The sequence below is a fragment of the Salmo salar genome, chromosome ssa01 (genome assembly GCF_905237065.1).
Source record: "Salmo salar chromosome ssa01, Ssal_v3.1, whole genome shotgun sequence".
Lineage (NCBI taxonomy): Eukaryota > Metazoa > Chordata > Actinopteri > Salmoniformes > Salmonidae > Salmo > Salmo salar.
Window position 1 is genome coordinate 88,134,924 of NC_059442.1, and position 21,207 is coordinate 88,156,130.

At 42.3% G+C, this 21,207-nt stretch overlaps 3 protein-coding genes across 3 annotated transcripts; all 3 read left to right on the forward strand.

Annotated features, from left to right (window-relative positions):
- Positions 1-1,448: 1,448 nt before the first annotated feature.
- Positions 1,449-5,993, forward strand: LOC106608935 (GTPase IMAP family member 4). The gene is made up of 7 exons (XM_014207179.2): positions 1,449-1,719; positions 2,088-2,165; positions 2,396-2,446; positions 2,614-2,664; positions 2,861-2,911; positions 3,013-3,063; positions 4,905-5,993. The coding sequence occupies exons 1-7, from the start codon at positions 1,602-1,604 to the stop codon at positions 5,648-5,650; spliced, it is 1,146 nt and encodes a 381-aa protein (XP_014062654.1). The 5' UTR covers positions 1,449-1,601; the 3' UTR covers positions 5,651-5,993.
- Positions 5,994-6,104: 111 nt separating this feature from the next.
- LOC106608955 (josephin-1) lies at positions 6,105-13,114 on the forward strand. The gene is made up of 5 exons (XM_014207212.1): positions 6,105-6,357; positions 6,828-7,684; positions 7,868-7,996; positions 10,512-10,706; positions 11,002-13,114. Exons 2-5 carry the CDS (start codon positions 7,389-7,391, stop codon positions 11,102-11,104), a joined length of 723 nt encoding a protein of 240 aa, XP_014062687.1. The 5' UTR covers positions 6,105-6,357; positions 6,828-7,388; the 3' UTR covers positions 11,105-13,114.
- A 224-nt stretch (positions 13,115-13,338) lies between these two features.
- cbx7b (chromobox homolog 7b) lies at positions 13,339-18,738 on the forward strand. Its single transcript, XM_014207190.2, has 6 exons — positions 13,339-13,681; positions 14,593-14,636; positions 14,748-14,813; positions 14,970-15,036; positions 15,180-15,531; positions 17,314-18,738. Exons 1-6 carry the CDS (start codon positions 13,613-13,615, stop codon positions 17,511-17,513), a joined length of 798 nt encoding a protein of 265 aa, XP_014062665.1. The 5' UTR covers positions 13,339-13,612; the 3' UTR covers positions 17,514-18,738.
- Positions 18,739-21,207: the final 2,469 nt, after the last annotated feature.

A 21,207-nucleotide genomic window follows, 5' to 3' on the forward strand; every position in this document is an offset into this window, starting at 1 on the left:
TTTTTTACAGAACTATACTGAACAAAAAATAAAAACGCAACAATTAACAATTTTACTGAGTTACAGTTCATATAATGAAGTCAATAAAATTCATTAGTAAATAAATTCATTAGGCACTAATCTATGGATTTCACATGACTGGGCAGGGGCACAGCCATGGGTGGGCAGGGGCACAGCCACGGGTGGGCCTGGGCCAGCCAATCAGAATGAGTTTTTCCCCACAAAAGGGCTTTATTACAGACCAGAAATACTCAGCTGTCTAGGTGGGCTGGTCTAAAACGATCCCGCAGGTGAAGAAGCCGGATGTGGAGGTCCTGGGCTGGTGTGGTTACATGTGGTCTGTGGTTGTGAGGCCGGTTGGACTTACTGCCAAATTCTCTAAAATGATGTTGGAGGCAGCTTATGGTAGAGAAATTAACATTAAATTCTATGGAAACAGCTCTGGTGGACATTCCTACATGCCAGAGCATGCCAGTTGCATGCTCCCTTAAGTTGAGACATCTGTGGCATTGTGTTGTGTGATAAAACTGCACATTTTAGTGGTATTTTATTGTCCCCAGCACAAGGTGCCCCTGTGTAATGATCATGCTATTTAATCAACTTCTTGATATGCCACACCTGTCAGGTGGATCTATCATCTTAGCAGAAATGCTCACTACCAGGGATTTAAACACATTTGTGCATACAATTTTCGAGAAACGTTTTGAGTATGGAACATTACTATAATTTTTTATTTCAGCTCATGAAACATGGGACCAACACTTTACATGTTGCAATTATATTTTAGTTCAGTGAGTGTAAGAACCATCACATCGAAGTAAACTTTGAGTCACGGGATGATATGTTGTGTGGTCCTCCCACTATGACTCGGGAAAGCATGCAGTATATTTTAAGCTACAGATGAAATAAGTTATGATAAACTACAGAGGGTGGTGAATGTGCATGGTGATGAGCTTGATGCCTCTTCCCAATAAATATCGAGGGTCTTATTCTGGTGACATTTTCGATGATTGGCTGCCATTTGACAAATATTCTCACTCTTATCCATAATAATATCAACATGAGTAGACTATAGCCTACCCTCACTGTATCTGCAAGTTGTTGGCTAGATTGCACATGCAAAGACCAGAGTACATTAAAATGTACGCGAAAAAGTAAATGTGTGCAATACGTCATCACTGACTGATTTTTCTCCACAAGTCAGTTTGGTGGGAAAAAGCGCATATATTTGTTAGAATATTTGCATTCAATTTGTAGACAATTGGATGGAAACCTAGCTACTGTGGTCTCTTCTTGCCATGGTAGCTAAAAAAAAATGGGCATTTTTCTGCATGACCCTAAGCATGATGGGATGTTAATTGCTGAAGTCACTTATGAACCACACCTGTGTGTAAGCACCTGCTTTTAATATAATTTATATACCCTCATTTACGCAAGTGTTTCCTTTATTTTGGCAGTTACCTTTATTTCCCGTCCTACTTGTATGATTAGAAAAAAGGCGTGTCTCAGTGCCACTCATACTGCATTATATCGGTCCTTCAGTTACAATAAAGAACACTTTTGTTCCGACGACTCCTCAAAGTACTTCCACGTAACGAGAGATGGCGCTTTGGTTTTGGCCAGTAGCATACGGACCGGGTTTACCTGTTAATATGGACCAGTGCGACTGCAAACCGGACAGCGATTGTACCTCAACCTACTGTGGAGATGGTAGCACTGGTAAGAAGGATATTCACACCCGATAAATGTAACTGTTAGCCTATCCGTCCGAGATCTAAAAGTAACAAGTATCATACCGACATTTGCTCCGTCTGTGTAACATGCCGACCGGAGTTTATTTTTCTGTTTCAATCTTTGTAGAGGCCGTTGAGTCCGAAATGTAGGCTACATATTATAAATGTATACAATAACGCATTTAGACTAGAAAATCAATACAAAACACAAAAGTATACCAAGCTGATAAGCCCACAGTTTATAAATGTAAAACAAAAAATATCCCGTTTCAAAATGTATTGGGGTTAAAGGTTAAACTCCTGATAAGTGAAGAACATTGATCAGTCTCATGCTTCACTAATCTTTCCCTGCAGGTCTGTGGTTGGACTTCAACAGTGTTTTGACAGGAGCTCTCACTGTGTTGGGCTATCTCCTCTACAGATTCTCACAGGGTCAGAAGTCTTACACCACAACAGTACTATTTCAGCAAATGCTTTTTGATGTACATAATGTCGTCATATCTGTAAAATGATCCTCTCTCCCATCTGGGGACTGACTGTATGGTTTTAACATCAACTGGTGTTGTGTATCTGATTTGCTTTATAATCAATTTGTTATGCCACCGTAAATATAATTTAGTTTGATACTGAGTGAGTTCATTTGTCTCTTTGGTCCGCTACAGCCCTCCCAGCTCTGATAAGATGGCCCATCCATCTCTTCTGCACACTCACTGGTACGTCATCATGCCTGGAGGTTGAACCTTGAACCCTATTGCATTATTCCGCCTGCATATGTCATCATTCATCAACATTTGAGTATCTTCATCTGAGCAACAGATTAAATTAAATGTCTTGTTGATTAAATACTATTTAAAACTAAATATTATTCCCTCTGTTTTAGGTCTGTCCTCACTGTGGGGTTGGGTGAGCCACCTGATGGGAACTCTTCGTAGTACGTACCGTCACAATTCTTCCCTTTCTCTTATCAAAACCCACACGCAGGAAAATATTCATTAACATGTTTACTAAACTCATCTGAATGTAAATATGCAGTAGATTAATTGATTGCTATCACAGGTTTCGGGTAATTATAGAGTAATGTATGATGTGGTGGTGAACGATTTGTTAATTCTGTCTTTGTGTGTCAGGCTTACAGTACTTACTGAAGTGGCTGTCGCGTATTTGGAGGTTTATAGTTGGTAAGAGATTGCTAATACCCACCCACCCTATAAATTATGTCTTTGATTCATAACTCTGAAAGTGTTGATAATGTATTGATGTGGTTTTGTTCGTCTATCAGCTTCATTCTCAAAACTCAGCGGTTTCACTGTTATCATTCAAAACAACTCTGGTAAGTTTCTCCCTCTTTTTTTTCCCTTCTCGTTAATTGCAAGTTCTGTTCCTTTATACAGTACCAGTTAAATGTTTGGACACCTACTCATTCAAATGTTATTATTTTATTTTTACAGTTTTCTACATTGTGGTAGTAGTGAAGACATCACAACTATGAAATAACACATGGAATAGTAAACAAGTGTTAAACAAATCAAAATATATTTTAGATTCTTCAAAGTAGCCACTCTTTGCCTTGACAGCTTTGCAAATGCTTGGCATTCTCTCAACCTGCTTCACCTGGAATGTTTTTCCAACAGCCTTGAAGGAGTTCCCACATATGCTGAGCACTTGTTGGCTGCTTTTCCTTCACTCTGCGGTCCAACTCATCCCAAACCATCTCAATTGGGTCAAGGTTGGGTAATTGTGGAGGCAAAGTCATCTGATGCAGCACTCCATCACTCTCCTTGGTTAAATAGCCCTTACACAGCCTGGATGTGTGTTGGGTCATTGTCCTGTTGAAAAACAAATGATAGTCCCACTAAGCGCAAACCAGATGGGATGGCGTATCACTGCAGAATGCTGTGGTCACCATGCTGGTTAAGTGTGCTTTGAATTCTAAATAAATCACTGACAGCGTCACCAGCAAAGCACCATCACACCACCTTCATGCTTCACAAAGACACGGCAGTTGGAATCAAAAATTTGGACTCATCAGACAAATATAGATTTCCACTGGTCTAATATCCATTGCTCGTGTTTCTTGGCCCAAGCAAGTCTCTTCTTATGGGTGTCCTTTAGTTGTGGTTTCTTTGCAGCAATTCGACTATGAAGGCCTGATTCACGCAGTCTCCTCTGAACAGTTGATGTTGAGATGTCATCTGGTATTTGAACTCTGAAGCATTAATTTGGCCTGCAATCTGAGTCTGGTAACTCTAATAAACGTATCCTCTGCAGCAGCGTTAACTCGGGGTCTTCCTTTCCTGTGGCGGTCCTCATGAGAGCCAGTTTCATCATAGCTCTTGATAGGTTTTTGCAAACGTTCAAAGTTCTTCAAATGTTCCGTATTGACTGACCTTCATGTCTTAAAGTAATGATGGACTCATTTCTCTTTGCTTAGTTGAACTACTGTTCTTGCCATAATATGGACTTGGTCTTTCACCAAATAGGGCTGTCTTCTGTATACCACCCCTACCTTGTCACAACACAACTGATTGGCTCAAATGCATTAAGAAGGAAAGAAATCCCACAAATTTGAACAATTCACACCTGTTAATTGAAATGTATTCCAGGTGACTACCTCATGAAGCTGGTTGAGAGAATGCCAAGAGTATGCAAAGCTGTCATCAAGGCAAAGGGTGGCTACTTTGAAGAATCTAAAATATAAAACATATTTTGATTTGTTTAACACTTTTTTTTGGTTACTGTGTTAATTCATAGTTTTGATGTCTTCACTATTATTTTACAATGTAGAAAATAGTACAAATAAAGAACCCTTGACTGAGTAGGTGTCCAAACTTTTGACTGGTACTGTATGTGTAATTTAGTTTCCCATACTGTTCCCCTCTGCTTCACATTTGATAGTGAACCTATGTGTGGAATCTGTCAGCAAACAGAGGAAATTAGACATTTCTATTATGTTCCTTGCTGCGTCTGTATTCCTACACGAAAAACATCCTATCAACTGTCCTTTAGTCTTGTGGGTTGTTTTCCTTAATAATAGAACTAGCACTTGATGAAATCATGCCACAAAACACTGTCCATTCATTGAATTAACTGTTCTACTCATGTCTCTTTTATGTTTGCTTAGACGAACAAACGTGTTAATTATTTATGCACTCATGTCTATTTATTTTCCAGGGGCTTCTAGTGACAGTCCCCCAGGCACAGAGCCCTCTCCCAGCCCTATTTCCATAGAGCCTGGGCTGAGGCTCATCCTTACAGGGCCTCCTGGTGGCGGTCGGACCTCCCTTGCAGATGCCCTGGTTGGCTGCAGCCTCCCTCAGGTTGGGGGGTCCCTAGGGGCTGTGATGGAGTGTACCAAGCGGAGGGTGGTGGTGGACAGGAGAGAGCTGATCATAATAGACACCCCAGACCTCCTGGGTCCATCGCTGGGTGACAGTAAGAGAGCCTTGGAGACCCTCCGCAGCCTGCAGCTGGCCAGCCCAGGCCCACATGCCTTCCTGCTGGTGCTTCAGACCCCTGGCTCTGGAGATGGGGTGGACCAGGATGCTGCTAGCGCCACCAAGGCCCTCCTGGAGCTGGTCGGAGAGAGTGCCACAGGCCACATCCTCATTGTCCTCACCCATGCAGACTGTTTGGGTCCGGGCTCCACGCTAGCCCAGCTACTGGAGGATGATGCTGGAGGCCTCAGAACTGCTCTGTATCTGTGTGGTCAGAGGGCTGAGCTTGTGGACAACAACCCAGACAAGCCGGTGGAGGAGAGGAGGGAGCTGGCGAGGGGGCTGCTGGAGAGGCTGGCAGAGATGAGGGCACTGAGGGGACACTACACCCACGAGCTGCAGAAAAGGGAGGACCAAGTCAGGGAGGAACTGCTGATGGACATGGCCTCGGTGTTGGCACGGAAACTGGGACAGGAGTATTGAGAGTTGAAGAGTAATACTTCATTTTGGGTTTAGGTGCATTTTGTTGACTGTTTTTGTCATTCTGGGTTTGTTATTGTCTTTGGGGAATTGATCCTCAGGATGTCACTGTCTCTGCATGGATTATTGTCAAGTATGTCAGATTTAGCATGGTCTTGTTGGGTCAATTTGTTTTGTGAAATCAATATGATGTTCTTACAGTACTGCTGTTACTGAACAGTATTTAATCCATGTCAATTTGTCTTCATGTACACTAATTGTTTTCTTGCACACACTTGTCTGTCGTCTACATTTGTGCCATGGTTTCATTTTTTATTTAAGTATTATTAAAGTTGCTTCCAAATAAGTGGAGTGACTCGGACTGTATTTCCTGCTAGTGTAACTGCAAGTCAAGCGGCCTTAAACTTTCATTCAATTTGCGGATGTTTTTGCATAAAATAAATTTTTGGTCTCAACCCATTTTTAGATTAACTAAACCCTAGATTTAGTTTAGTCTCGAGGGAGTGGAGGGACTACAGTTCGCAGATAGACTGCGTCAGCCCTATGACAAGCAAACAAGCTATTGACGTTTTGCGCATGCTCATATAGAGAGGGCGCTACAAGGAAAAGGTGCTAAAGACAAAGGACTAAACAACCCCAGGAAAAGAGGCGAAACAATTAATTTAACCAGGATTATGACAACCCTACTACAGTATCGCATGAAGCGAAAGGTAAGTGGCAACAGAGAAATATACTAAATATGAAGGGTTTCGCATCCATGTTTACGCTATCAAACAAATGGCACGTACAGCCAGCTATAGAAAGAACATCTAGTCGTTCTTTGCAGCTGCCTTCCTGTTCCACTGGATTTTAGCTAGAGCTATGGATTTGAATACCAGGTAGATTTGACATATTTCGCTAATCTGTAAATATCACTTGTTTTACAGAATACTAAATGATACCAAGACTCTCTTACGCCTGTTGTCTAGTTATCAGTTTACTGTGATGCCACAAGCATGCCGCTCTTATCGAGTCAGCTGTTAGTATAAATGTTTACCCTGTGTATTGTGTTCCTTCCTGCTGACCACTGCTGAAAAGACGCTTTAGAAAAACATCTAGTTATCCCTAAATTGTTATCTCAGCATGACATTGATTTAGGTGACAACCTCTAAACATGGATATCTGCCTTTTCCTCCCTCAGCTGTTTTGTTAAGGAGTCGTCTGTCTACATGTCACAGAGCCTCCTGTATCAGGTCCCTCATCGTTTCCACTGGAGCAAACTCGCAGTGGTGGAGCTGTGGTCCTCTGGGCTCTCTAGAAATGGAAAGAACTCCTAAGCTCTCGTGACACTCAAAAAAAAAAAGTCACGATGACACACATCAGAATGGAGGAAGTTGATAAAAGAGACGCATACTCTTGCTTCTCTTGCTAATTTTTATTTTTCCATAGATGACCCTTGTGGTTCATTCTATTTTTTATATTGAAGTAACTGGAATATCAATGTCTACACACCCAACTTTTTGTCCACATAATTCAATCCGGGCCTCCTCACTGAACTTGAACACTGTTTGTTTGCCAGCAGTTTTTATTTTATTTTCTTCCAATCGTCCCTTTTGAAACAGCAGGTGTAGCTGAAGTGACCTGGCGCCCCTCAGTATCACCCAGTAGACCCACCTCCCCCTTCCCTTGTCACACGCACGCCCCTACAGCAACTGAAAGGTTGCCATGACGATGGTAGTCGTGTCGGCGTAGCGACAGGGTGATGGGGAGTGCTCCATGTTCCGGGAGGGCGAGAGGAGGGCTGCAGGACCTGGGCTGTATTCCATGGAAGCTGAGCAAGCAGAAAGGGGTGGTGGCGCGGGGAGGGATGGGAAGAGGGGTGGGGGGGGAGAGGTCAGACCTGGGAGAGCATGCTCTCTCGACCCCTCCGGCCACGCCTCCACCGCCCATCTACCACGAGAAGCAGCGGCGGGAGCTGTGTGCTCTGCACGCACTCAATAACGTCTTCCAGGATGGGGCAGCTTTCAGCAGGGATACTCTCCAGGACATCTACCAGAGGTGGGGGGTTAAAGTTGTGTCCTCTAGGGGAGATATTTCTCAAATTCCTTTCCTCTTTCACCCCCTCTCTCTCTTTTTCTCCCCCCCTTCTGCATCTTTCTACCTTCTGCATCTCTCTACCTTTCTCAACCTTTTTCTCTCTTGCTTCTTCTGTCCTCATCGCTCTCTTGTCCCTCTCCACAGACTTTCTCCCAGCACTCTGGTAACCCCCCACAAGAAGAGCATGCTTGGAAATGGGAACTATGACGTGAATGTCATTATGGCTGCTCTGCAGACCCGAGGATACGAGGCTGTCTGGTGGGATAAAAGAAGGTATACCTCTGTTCTCATCAAAGCTATATGGCCTTCTTCCATATCTAGTCATTTAACTAACATTTTTATCCAAAACGATGTATGTGGCCCATGCAGAAATGTTCAATTCCACAACAAGCACCATCTGAGCCATTGGAACCATAATGCTATGCTCATTTGTGTTCTTCATCTTGTTTACTCCTCTCCCTTTTTGGTGCGTGTGTTGTCTGCAACTATGTTAGTCGGCTCAGCAGTGCTCAATTTAGTTCACTTCAATCACTGGCCGTACGCCAGCTATAGAGTGGAAAGAGGAAGACTTCTTTACATATCCTCTTCATTCTGAATCCCTGTCGAGCACAAGACTCATGATTACCCAAACAGCTACCGAAACTGATATTTCAAAATCAAAGCAATTGCGACATAAGTACAGTGCATTCATAGGGGAGAGTGGGGTAAGTTAAGTCATTTTTTTACATTTAGCATCACTACGTAAAGGCAAATATAGTTTTCTTTCTAACAAAGAGATCTACTTATATTTCAGGATGTTGTGTATCCCTGGAAATAATCAGAATTCATGTAAACATTACAGTTTTGAAAACATAGCTTGGGGTAAGTGGGTGATGAGGCTGGTAGGTCAAAGTTGATTTCATGGAATGGGGGTGTGGTATATTTTACAGGAGGTAGGTGGCACCTTAATTGGGGAGAATGGGCTCGTTGTAATGACTGGAGCGGAGTAAGTGGAATGGTATCGAACATGGTTTCCAGGTGTGTGATGCCATTCCATTTGCTCCGTTATTATGAGCCGTTCTCCCCTCCGCAGCCCCCTTTGATATATTCAATATATTATAGTGTACAAAATATTAGGAACACCTGCTCTTTCCATGACAGACTGTCCAGGTGAAAACTTTGATCCCTTACTGATGTCACCTGTTAAATACACTTTCAATCATTGTAGATGAAGGGGAGGATTTGTAGATGATTTTTAAGCCTTGAGACAATTGAGACCTGGATTGAGTGCCATTCAGAGGGTGAATGGGCAAGACAAAAGTTTAAAATGCTCTTGAACAGGGTATGGTAGAAGGTGCCAGGTGCACTGGTTTGAGTGTGTCAAGAACTGCAACGCTGTTGTGTTTTCACGCTCAACAGTTTCCCATGTGTATCAAGAATGGTCCACCACCCAAAGGACATCCAGCCAACTTGACAACGCTGTGGGAAGCATTGGAGCCAACATGGGCCAGCATCCCTGTGGAATGCTTTCGACACCTTGTAGAGTCCATGCCCTGATGAATTGAGGCTGTTCTGAGGGCAAAAGGGAGGGGTGCAACTCAATATTAGGAAGGTATTCCTAATGTTTTGTACACTGTATATCTTGAATGTATTCCTACATTCATATATAGATATCTTCGTTCAATATGACTTACCCTTCCATTTCTTCACCAGTTGTCTGGGACAGGGATGTTGTTTCAATGTGCCAATTTGTAGGAAAGTTCTCTGCATTAGAGGCTACTAAGCCCGTGAAACTGGTCCGCAAAATTCCGGATATGTTTATCAAGCTCAGACTCCATGTCATCAGATAAGACAATGCTGCTGTTTTCTTTTTTGTCAATGTACCTCTTCAGTGTCATTCAGTCAACTTGTTTCATCCCTTGCTGCTGCTCCAATGGACACGCACCCTTCTCTCACTTCCTTGGCTGCTTCTTTCAAGAACCTTAAGGGGGGCTAGAACCCTGCTTGTTTTCCGTTTGTAAACACAGGCATGATGATCTTGAGTTCATAAGCATGACACATTGCAAAAATACTATGCTTCTATGCATATTATGCATAGAACTGACTAAATGTAATCATCATTTATATGGGGTATGGTGGCCAATTGCTCAATTTATCCCAAGGCAAACATTTTGGCTATATTAGCCCACACAGCTACAAGGTTACATGTTCATGCAATGTTAAGGACTGCATATTGTTGCTTATAGAGACCCCAACTGATGTATAGAACAATCTTTGAAGTATCTACTTTGGTTTAGATAAAAGCATCAAAATCATTAGAATTTGTGAAAATCTTTTCTTTGGACATAATTTGCTTATCACTTTTTCCATGTGGTTTCTTCCATCACAGATGCCATGAAATGATGACCTCTTCATAAATATTTGGTCACAGGATCAAGTTTGTGTATAGTTATCTAGAAACAAAGGGTGGCTTAAATTACCCCACAGACATCATCATGGATTTACAAAATTACAGTAGCTACTGAAAATCCACTCATGGAAGTCTGTGTGTGATTGTGGAACCTTTATTTAACTAGGCAAGTCAGTTAAGAACAAATTCTTATTTACAATGACAGCCTACCCCAACCAAACCCGGACGACGCTGGGCCAATTGTGCACCGCCCTATGGGACTCCCAATCATGGCCGGATGTGATTCAGCCTGGATTCGAACCAGGGACTGTAGTGGCGACTCTTGCACTGAGATGCAGAGCCTTAGACTGCTGCGCCACTCGGGAACTCGTGATTGACTTGTGTGTTGTGTTCCTGCAGGGATGTGGGCAGTATTGCACTATCCAACGTAACGGGCTTCATCTTGAACGTCCCGTCCAATCTGCGCTGGGGTCCGCTGCGCCTGTCACTCAAACGCCAGCACTGGATAGGGGTGCGGGAGGTGGGCGGAGTCTATTACAACCTCGACTCCAAACTACGTAGCCCACATACCATCGGAAACCCTGATGAGCTCAGGTACTGTGTGTGTGTGTGTGTCATCCCAATTATCCTGTCCAGTCAGTAGATTGAGTCCATCATAATTTGCGTTGTTCATTTTACATACATTGTGGAGCAGCCAAGAGAGAATGTAATTTGTATTGTCTCCACTAGGTGCTGCCACATAGTAATACAAAATCAGTCTCATTCTCAAATAATAATCAATTCCACAGCCGCCATCCACAATGATGATTGATCCTTGTCTAACTTCTAATAAATAACAAGCTGACATCTTTATTTTCCTTCTGTTTTTTCGATTCCCTCCACACAACAGGAAGTTCCTGCGTTACCAGCTGAGAGGGAAAAATGGTGAGCTCCTATTGGTGGTGTCTGAGGAGGTGGAGGTCCACCAAACATGGAGGTCAGATGGCTGTTGATTGAATGTGCCCGGCAACCTTTTGTCTACCGGAATAGACTTTTCCCAGTTGTTGCTCAGGATAACAGGCATGGTCCAATCGGGACAGATTGAAGAGCAGGTCGGGTTGTGTTCAGCCAATCACACAGATGCACACCGACCAGACATACTTTTTTTTTCTCACACCCCCATTGCTGGACTCTGGCTGATGAGACCTGAAGCAACGAAGGAAAAAGATGAATACAGGGAGGTCATGAAGAAATCACGCTACACAACACTCAGATTTCTAAACATTATGTTTGGTGTTTGGGATTCTAATGTGTTTTTATATATATTGATGACTATTTTTCCATGTTACTTTTGATTTTTTTTGTACGTTTCCAGTTTCCAAGTGTGAGAGGCATGTGACTGTGTGTAATACTACCCATCTGTCACTCTTGCTCTTGCTAGCTCTCTCGCTCTCTCTCTGTCCTCGCTCTCTCTCTCTGTCCTCGCTCTCTCTCTCTGTCCTCGCTCTCTCTCTCTGTCCTCGCTCTCTCTCTCTGTCCTCGCTCTCTCTCTGTGTCCCCTCTCGCTCTCGTCCTCGCTCTCTCTCTCTGGCCCTCTCTCTCCTATCTGTCGTGCTCTGCTCTACTGTGATAGTGTACATCTCTTCTTTACCTGTCTGTCTTCCTCTGATCATGTCACTGCTCACAATTCTATTTTTTTCACTCGGACAACACTAAATCCCACTAAATCCCGCCTTTTTTAAACGTTTGTACAAACACAGAGCTAATGATGACAGCAACCAATGGAATGCCAAGCACTCCATAGTGTGTCTATTGTGTACATAGACTGTAATATAGTTGGTGAGAAGCACGTTTTCTCAATAGCACAGGAGGACGTGTTTATGTAGCTGTTTTATCCTCTCAGTTGCTTCTGAGACCATGCCTGTCTGTTAGTAGGAAACTCTGCTAGTTCATGTCTTGAAATTAGAATTCCTCTTGGCTGAAGCCATGTTAGGCCCAGGTATTGACAAATGGCTATATAAATAAAGGTTATAATTAATTAATTAATTGACAAATGGCTATATATTGTATCATGGTAGAGCCAGGATTTGTTCTTGACCATGCGGCCTGACCAAGAAAAGCCACAAACTTGTATTATAACCTAATCAGGGCCCAGAGTTTTTTCTGGTTAGATCATGTGGTCAAGAAAAACTCCTGACCCTTAACATGTGCGACTGACCATGGATAAATGGTTGTCTGCAAAAATCCACCAGCCAAATATACAGAATTGTGGAATTGGTACAAGTGCTAATTATATCCAAGGTTTCCAGTTATTCGCTGGAAATGCACTGATGTTAGATTTTGATCTATCTGAAGATGCCTTGGCTGTAATGTCCACAATGCTGAGTGTGTTGAAGGAAGTTGGTACGTTTTGAAAAGGAAATTGGAGTCAGAGGGAAAAGGTTGACAGTTGAGGGAGTAATGGAAAGAGAAAGTATGTCTGATGTGTAGAAGAGAAAGGGAAAGTTCGAAGAAACCTGTTAGTTTACAAATTGAGAGTTTTTGACAGCTGTTTGAGAGATTTGGTTGATAGATATTTATCATCACAACAACATATTGTGAATTATTCAAGACTTGATAAGGCCTTAACTTGTTTACAGAGGACACAGACATTATTGTCTACCAAAATAGGGGTTGTTAAATTTTGCACCTGGTGGGCTCAATCCTAAAAGCTTTCCTATTCATCTGAGCATCCAATCACATGGTTCATTCAACTGATAATTTAATCATTTGCAACAGTCACTAATCATGAGACAAAACAATGAGGTTGCTGGTCTGAGGATGCCCCTAGGGGACTTCAGGTTGGGAAACCAAACTCACTGGTAGAAAATCCCTTTCAAACCAGTAAGTAGTGACATAGTGGATTTAGCGTTTTGCCATGACAATCCCACCCACCTTCTCCCTTCTGTTAAAGGGTCCTGGTTGTGTTACTGTTTTCTCTTTTTTCACAGAAATAAAATGCCTGTAATGGCACTTTATATGTACACCTGAGGATGTGGCTTAATTTCTTGAGTGCAATTGTTGGAATTTGGATGGAAAATGGAGCGCATTTATAATAAACCCTACGTTGCCTGCTTTGTTTTCCTGCTACTGCTTGTTAGTGTCATTTGCGTGCGCGGACCCATGTTACGGGCGTTTCGCTCGAGCTGAGCGTTGTTTTGGCACTGTGGAACGAAGAGCGCGCGTTTGGAAGTACGGGGACGCGCCAAACGGTGCAGATGTGTCGCAGATTTGAGAAGTCACTGTACGTACGGAGAGATCGAGTGGAATGGAGAAATAATCTGGAACTAAAGCGAAAACAAAGCTCACTTTCTAGAGGGAGGGTTGGGGGAGGAGAATACCATTTTTAAGCACGACGTCTAGATATTTGTCATAGCCTATACAGTTACTTTGTAGCGGAGAGCTGAACTAACAGCGGTTATTCTCATCTCTACTAGATCAGTTTATTTCAAAGAGTGAGCAGAACGTTCTATATCGGACCAATGGAGCTGTCAGCGATTGGTGAACAAGTGTTTGCAGTGGAATCAATAATCAAGAAAAGAGTTAGAAAGGTAAGGCGTTCATATTGGAAATTAAACGCATGTACCATAATTAGATAATGACACTTTTACGCACTTAGGAGAATATCCTTTATAGGGTACCCTACATTGAAAAGCACTTGTACCAGTAGTCTATTTATATCCAGTATCCATTGACATAAACGTTTAAGGGGGCGTGAGAGTGGGGAGTATCTCTTTAACTTTAACATAACGTGGAGCGTGTTGCAATCGCTTTACACTCCGGGTGCCAGTGGTCTATCCTAACGGAAGCCTCATATCGGAACCTAAACATTGCATTCAGTCGTGTGCATTGGCAGAAGAATAGACCACGGGTTATGCAATTATTGCGCATTTGTGAAGAGCTACGCAGTTTCGCTTGAGGAAATGGCAGATACAGGTTTGTGGGTTATTAGGGCGCGAAACGCGGCCGTCTCGTTTGACAAGCATACTGTATGATACGAAGTCCTTGTAAGTGTTGGTCTTGCATTGCATTAAAAGTGAATTCTATTCCGTAAGCGCATGAGTCATTGTCCGTGCAGCAGTGGCGGTTCTAGACCATTTCAACTGGGGGGGCCAAGCTGGGGCCAGTTGTACTGTTAGAGGGGCCAGTTACATTAGACGTTATTGTTGTCATATCGTTTTCTTCACTGCATTGAAGGCATTAGCAGGCAAAATACCATGTTCCGCGTTGCCACTGTCTAATAATGGATGTAAAAAAAGAAAGATAGCAAAAATGTGTTATGTAAAAATGATTTCCTACTCCACATTTAGGGGGGCCACAAGGGGGTCCAAAATTGTTGTCACAGGGGCACTATGTGCTTGGAGTAGACCGTGAGCATAGCAATATTACCATCAACATCCTCCCACACACACTCTCCTCTTTCTCCCTGATTGATGTTTGTCTCCAACCTTCTGTGTCACAGGGGAATGTGGAATATCTATTGAAGTGGAAGGGATGGCCCCCCAAGTGAGTATCATCTATGATGTCATCATCATATCCAGTAATCCAGGACCATGAGTCATGCAGAGTATTATTGGATGGACGAGGATGAGTAACCACAGCGATGTCTTTGTACAGATACAGTACATGGGAACCAGAGGAGCACATCTTGGACCAGCGTCTGGTGCAGGCCTATGAGGAAAAGTAAGTCCATGAGACACTGTAGAGCGCATTACGTAGAGGCCTTACCTAGCTAACAAATATGATAGCACTGTAGTAGTAGTAGTAGTATTAATACACCGTACTGTAGTAGTAGTAAACTATGCCTGTTTGTACTGACTGACCTTACCATTCCACCAGAGACCAGAAGGACAGAGCTCTAGGGTACCGGAAGAGAGGACCCAAAGCTAAAAGGCTTCTACTACAGGTGGGATGGGTTAATGTTAAATGTATCTTCTCCTGTGTCTGTTTAGACAGAGTAATACTAGTTGGCATACTAACTAAAGGGGTAAGGATGTTGGAGAAACACTGCTACTCTATAAGACATCTTCATTATTCCCCTCTCTGTAGAACACTATTTACACCATGGATCTCCGTAGTGCCCACAAGGTGCCAGAGAAGCCTCCAGCTCGCCTACGTCTCTCCCTGACTCGCTCACTGGACTCTGAGGCAGAGGATCCGACCTACGGGGCCTGTAGACGGAGTGTGCACCCCCACCTGGACCACCACAAAAACAAACCCAGGAGGTCACAGTTCGTGCGCCTGGCCTCTCCCCCTGGTCCCCCTACCCCCACACAGGACCCCACACATGAGGACTGGGGAAGGAGGGGAGAGGAAGATGAGGAGGAGGACATGGAGGAGGAGGAAGCTCAACAGGATGAGTCAGCGCGAGAGACCGAGATGTCCAACGGCATTCTGAATGGTAAGTGTATCAGTCGGTCACAGGAAGTTTCTATTCTGCCTAATCACCAAATTCACCTAATTCTAGACTATGACACTGCTGTGTGTGTGTGTGTGTGTGTGTGTGTGTGTGTGTGTGTGTGTGTGTGTGTGTGTGTGTGTGTGTGTGTGTGTGTGTGTGTGTGTGTGTGTGTGTGTGTGTGTGTGTCAACCTGTTAGTAGATATAGTACAGGAGGCCCGCTGGGCAGACAAGCAGGAACATAAGCTCCCCGATCCCATCCAAACTGGGCACAGCAAACAGACACAAGTAATGGCAAGGGCGAGGGTTGACAATGGGGTTTAATGTATGGCGCAGAACAGTACATGTCAATCTTCCTGGTAGAACACAGATGGCCTATGCATAGCCTACAGGCAATGTACTCATCATGCAGGCAATGCACAGTGCTCTTATCAATCTTTGTCAGTGAGTTCATGATATCAGGAACGAAAGACAAATGAGATACACAATCTAGGTCACCATAGAAACGTAACTTAATAATACGTTTGTTCTTGAATTGCGGTGGCATTTGCGTCTCCCAGCTTTGCAACCATGAAAAACACTTTACAATGACCAAATAGTTACAAATCATACATGTTTTTTTGTTTATAATGAACTAAAACATAACGGATGATGTTTATATTGCAAAACCTTACCTTAATACATTGTATAAAGTACCAAGAGCAAGCAAATTGGTTTGTCCCTGTAGTGATGTAGAGTTGTAGTGATAACATTTGGGCGGTAAAAACACCTATATGCACAAATATTAATATAATAACCATCACATCGAAGTAAATTTGGAATCACGCGATGATATGGTGTGGCCCTCTCACTACGACTTGGGAAACCATGCAGTTGATTAGGCTACAGATGAAATAAATGATAATGAACTTCACAGGGTGGTGAAAGTGCACGGTGATGATGAGCTTGATGCTCCTTTCTAATAATTTGAGGGTCTTATTCTGGTGACATGATGATCGATGCTTGACTGCCGTTTGACAAATACAAATATTCTCGCTGTTGTCCATAATAATCTCATCATGTAGACTAGCCTATCTGCACTGTAGCCTATCTGCACTGTAGCCTATCTGCACTGTATCTGTGAGGTGTTGGCTAGAGCGCATGTGCCAAGACCAGAGTAGGCACATTTGCTAATTAACACAACAGTTTTTCATAAAACTAAGTGTAGAGTTGAAAATGCGACGCAAACACATTGAACTTTAGTTTTTTATTCTGTACATGAAAATTTAAGCAAAAAGTGCATTTTGTGTGCACTATGTCATCACGCACTGATTTTTATCCTCAACAACTGTCGATTTGTGGAAACATACCACTGGAGGGAAAATGTTCATATTTTCTTTACACTGATTCTAGAATATTCTCATGCAATTCTGTCGCCAATTTAATGGATACCTAGCTACTGTGAGCAAAATCATTCAAAATATAACTTTAGTAAATTATGTTTAAATGGCTAATAACCTTAGATGTGTCCATCTGTGGTCTCCATGCCAAAAATGTTCAGTTAACTAGAATGTGTCATTGGTGTTACCATCATTGATGTTACAACTCCTACTGGAGGCACAGTGTTATTTAACCTTTATCATAATGATAAAAACTGTTAAAAGTCATGAAGCTGACATATCAGTTGATTTAGAATGGTAAGATGTACACATACATTCAATACACATGATAGACTTGATTAAATCCCAGCAAACTTACCCTCTCCTGTTCTCTCTCCCACTTTCCTGTGCCCCCCGCCCCGTCAGGGCAGAATAGGGCAGAGGACTGGAGCTCCGTGATTGGCTCAGAGGAAGTGACCGTGTCAGAGAGGTCGGCCGTTTGGAACCCAGTGATTGGCCCAGGGGAGGTGACCGTGACTGACGTCACCATAAACTCTCTCACAGTAACTTTCAGAGAGGCCTTGGCAGCCAAAGGCTTCTTCAGAGGCTGGGGCTTAGAGTTCTAGAGTTCGAGAGGTTCTTGAGTTTTATCTTCACACTGTTGGGAATGCGGGAACACTTTTTCTCCTCATACGTTTACCCTTCTTCCCTTTCTGGCCTTGTGAGTGACCTCTGTCCACACTAACTTACTCTTCCGTTCAATAGGCAGACTGTAGTGTACAGTATACATGACTACATTGAGATGGGCATACACTCGTCCTACATCGAGCCGGCTATACACAGTATACTGTATATCATAGCCTTCTATACAAAAAAGGGTTTTGTGCACTGCATCTGGACTGTTATTATTAGATGTGGCTTAGAGTCTTGTAATGATTTAGAAATCCTCTACAAAATGACTTAATCGGCCTGCATACTTTTCTCCTCTCCTCTCTATGGGTACATAGTGATAATCAAGACATGTTGGATCCCACTAACGCCCTGCGCAACACATGCAGTGTAAACTAACCTTAAAAGTGGAACCAAAACCTTTTTTATTTTATTTTTTACCAAAAACTGACTTGGGAACAGTCTGTTCTGAATTGCACTGTATTTACATCATGATGTTGTCGTCTTTGTGGAATCTCCCATTGGTCAGTGGCTGTTTATCCCACTCCAAGCCGAGGCTGATAGTGTCTTGTGAGTATGACTCGGTAAAATGATCTCCCTCTGTGATCACAATGCAGCAAGGGATTATGGGACTGCCTGAAGTTACTCTTTTTGGAGATATTTTGGGGCTTGTAAACGTGCGTCTGCACGTGCACACACAACAATGCAACACTAACTGCCCCCTCTTTTTGGATGTTTATTCAGCTTATCCTTTGAGCTTGAAGTAAGAGGAATGCTTCTTCCACCTTAACTCCAGGGTTAGGAGAAACAGACTGAAGGGTATTGTCTTTCTAGTCCTTATTTTTCTATATATCGATCTGACTGAATGTAATTCAATGTATTTATTATTTGAAGGAGAAAACTTGTGTATTAGTAAATACTGAACAGATTTTTTTTGGTAACACTTTACTTGACACCCAGTGTCATAACCATGTCATAACACACATTGCGTTATTTTATGGCTGGTTATGACACCTACACTACCGGTCAAAAGTTTTAGAACACCTACTCATTCAAGGGTTTTCTTTATTTTACAATTTTTTCTACATTGTAGGATAATAGCGAAGACATCAAAACTATGAAATAACACATGGAATCATGTAGTAACCAAAAAAAGTGTTAAACAGATCAAAATGACAGCTTTGCACCCTCTTGGCATTCTCTCAACCAGCTTCACATGGAATTCTTTCCAACAGTCTTGAAGGAGTTCCCACATATGCTGAGCACTTGTTGGCTGCTTTTCCTTCACTCTACGGTCTGACCCATCTCAATTTGGTTGAGGTCAGATGATTGTGGAGGGCAGGTCATCTGATGCAGCACTCAATCACTCTCCTACTTGGTCAAATAGCCTTTACACAGCCTGGAGGTGTGTTGGGACCTTGTCCTGTTGAAAAACAAATTATAGTCCCACTAAGCACAAACCAGATGGGATGGCGAATCGCTGCAGAATGCTGTGGTAGCCATGCTGGTTAAGTGTGCCTTGAATTCTAAATAAATCAGACAGTGTCACCAGCAAAGCACCCCCACACCTCCTCCTCCATGCTTTACGGTGGGAAATACACATGCAGAGATCATCCGTTCACACACACCGCGTCTCAAAGACACAGCGGTTGGGACCAAATTTCTATCGGTCTAATGTCCATTGCTCGTGTTTCTTGGCCCAAGCAAGTCTCTTCTTCTTATTGGTCTCCTTTAGTAGTGGTTTCTTTGTAGCAATTCAACCATGAAGGCCTGATTCACGCAGTCTCCTCTGAACAGTTGATGTTGAGATGTGTCCGTTACTTGAACTCTGTAAAGCATTTATTTGGGCTGCAAATCTTATCTAATAAGAAAACCATTGTCTATAAATAATGTCAGATTATTTATATTGTACTAAAAATAAATGGATGTTGATCTTTAAATTGTTCATTTGTGACTGATTTCTTAATTTATCGGCGGTCATGTGGTCGATAATGGAGTAAATATGTTGTCCGTGCAACCAATGTACGATTGGCTGAATCATGTTACTGTAGCTTGTGTAAATAGACGTTACAGGTATTTTTCCAATGGTACAAACATACTTTATTGTACAATTAAATTATTTGCAAAAAAAAATACAAATCAGACCACCAAAATAACTTAAATTTGAAACTAAAGAAAAATGGAGCAACAGTTGTTTTTTGCTTCCTTTTAGCACAAGCACCAAAATATGGTAAGAGAAGTGGTCAAAGATTCCATTTGAACACTAAACAAATATTAAATAGTCTTATTTCCAGTCTCTTTCGGAAGAAACACAAAAAGTTCAGTTGCCATGGTTTCTACAGTGATTCAGTATGTGTACATTTATATGCATGTACATCTCTTCAAATGGCATGATATACTCAAACCCGCAGTATCAATGACCGCAGTGTCATTTTGCATCACATCTTTAATACAAAAAAAGTTTAATCTAATTCCTGTAGCTTCAAGTTATATATATATATATATATAAAAAAAAAAATTAAATAATATATCTATATATAAAAGACTGTCTTTTTATATAAAATAAGTCAAGATTTTGCCACTTTTTTCCTCCTCCCCCCAAATCCCAACCTTTAGAGAAAAATAAGTGAACTTGTGAAATCTTTAATGACCAATTCATTTTCTGACCACACTAATAAGCCTTCTCCCCGGTATTGTGTTGTGAATGTTTGAATAACCCCAGTTTGTCAAAAATACAAAGGCGCATTGGTGCTCATTTGACCTACACCCCATACTGTACCTTACAGAAACCTCAATACTTTCAATTTGGGAGGAGCCCGAGTTGCTAGGAAACCAAATCAAAAGGAGAAAATCTATAATTGAAAGAGTCTCTGCTCATCCTTGGTTAAAGTCTGTACACCTCAAGTTTATGCTGTTCATTTTATTACAAAAACAGCATTTCATTAAAGTCCAGTTCTTTGTACAGTAATATTAGATTACACTCAATGGTGCAGGGCAAAAGACTACAAGGGAGACGTGACTAGGAAGAGAGGCGGGAAAGGGCGGCATTGTTGACAAGAAAACAAATATTTTAAAAAAAAGAGGCGAGTTTATAGCTAGCAAACCCCGCTACACGTTCCCCACTGCCATATCCCCCGTTCCTCTGCGTTTCATTTATGTATGTATGTATGTATGTATGTATGTATGTATGTATGTATGTATGCACAGCCATCATCTATCCGAATCAGCTGGCAACAGGCAACATCCTCAGTAAGTCCATCCATCATTCTGTAGTAAGTGTGGGGGTAAAAGGGGAGTGCACATTCGTGGGAGAGACAAAAATAAATAAAAAGTTGGGAGACACGGGGGAAAAGAGGTGCTCGCGTAGAAGATCTGGGCGTCAAAACTGAAAGCTTCCGACCTGAGACCGTCAGTCCAAGAGGGAGATCAGCCAGCCACCCAGTGTTCAACACCCTCCCCACAACACTGTTTAAGTTTAACTTGGATCCCTAACCCCATTACAAAACCAGAAAAAAGTCCAAATAAAAACTCACCTTTCTCAATCCTCTCGGTTTTTGGACAGTCATTTTCAAAAATATATTTTGTGAAATGTAGCAGTCGCAAGGTACATTTACCGAAAAAAGTCCACCCTCCCCCCAAAAAGGCAGGAAG

Coding starts and splice junctions, on each gene's coding strand:
- cbx7b (XM_014207190.2), top strand. CDS start 13,613: ATGGAGCTGTCAGCGATTGGTGAACAAGTGTTTGCAGTGGAATCAATA. Junction 14,637..14,747: donor TGGAAGGGATGGCCCCCCAA/GTGAGTATCATC, acceptor GTCTTTGTACAG/ATACAGTACATGGGAACCAG. Junction 15,037..15,179: donor CTAAAAGGCTTCTACTACAG/GTGGGATGGGTT, acceptor CCCTCTCTGTAG/AACACTATTTACACCATGGA.
- LOC106608955 (XM_014207212.1), top strand. CDS start 7,389: ATGGGGAGTGCTCCATGTTCCGGGAGGGCGAGAGGAGGGCTGCAGGAC. Junction 7,685..7,867: donor CTCCAGGACATCTACCAGAG/GTGGGGGGTTAA, acceptor CCCTCTCCACAG/ACTTTCTCCCAGCACTCTGG. Junction 10,707..11,001: donor GGAAACCCTGATGAGCTCAG/GTACTGTGTGTG, acceptor TCCACACAACAG/GAAGTTCCTGCGTTACCAGC.
- LOC106608935 (XM_014207179.2), top strand. CDS start 1,602: ATGGCGCTTTGGTTTTGGCCAGTAGCATACGGACCGGGTTTACCTGTT. Junction 1,720..2,087: donor CTGTGGAGATGGTAGCACTG/GTAAGAAGGATA, acceptor CTTTCCCTGCAG/GTCTGTGGTTGGACTTCAAC. Junction 2,665..2,860: donor CCTGATGGGAACTCTTCGTA/GTACGTACCGTC, acceptor TTTGTGTGTCAG/GCTTACAGTACTTACTGAAG.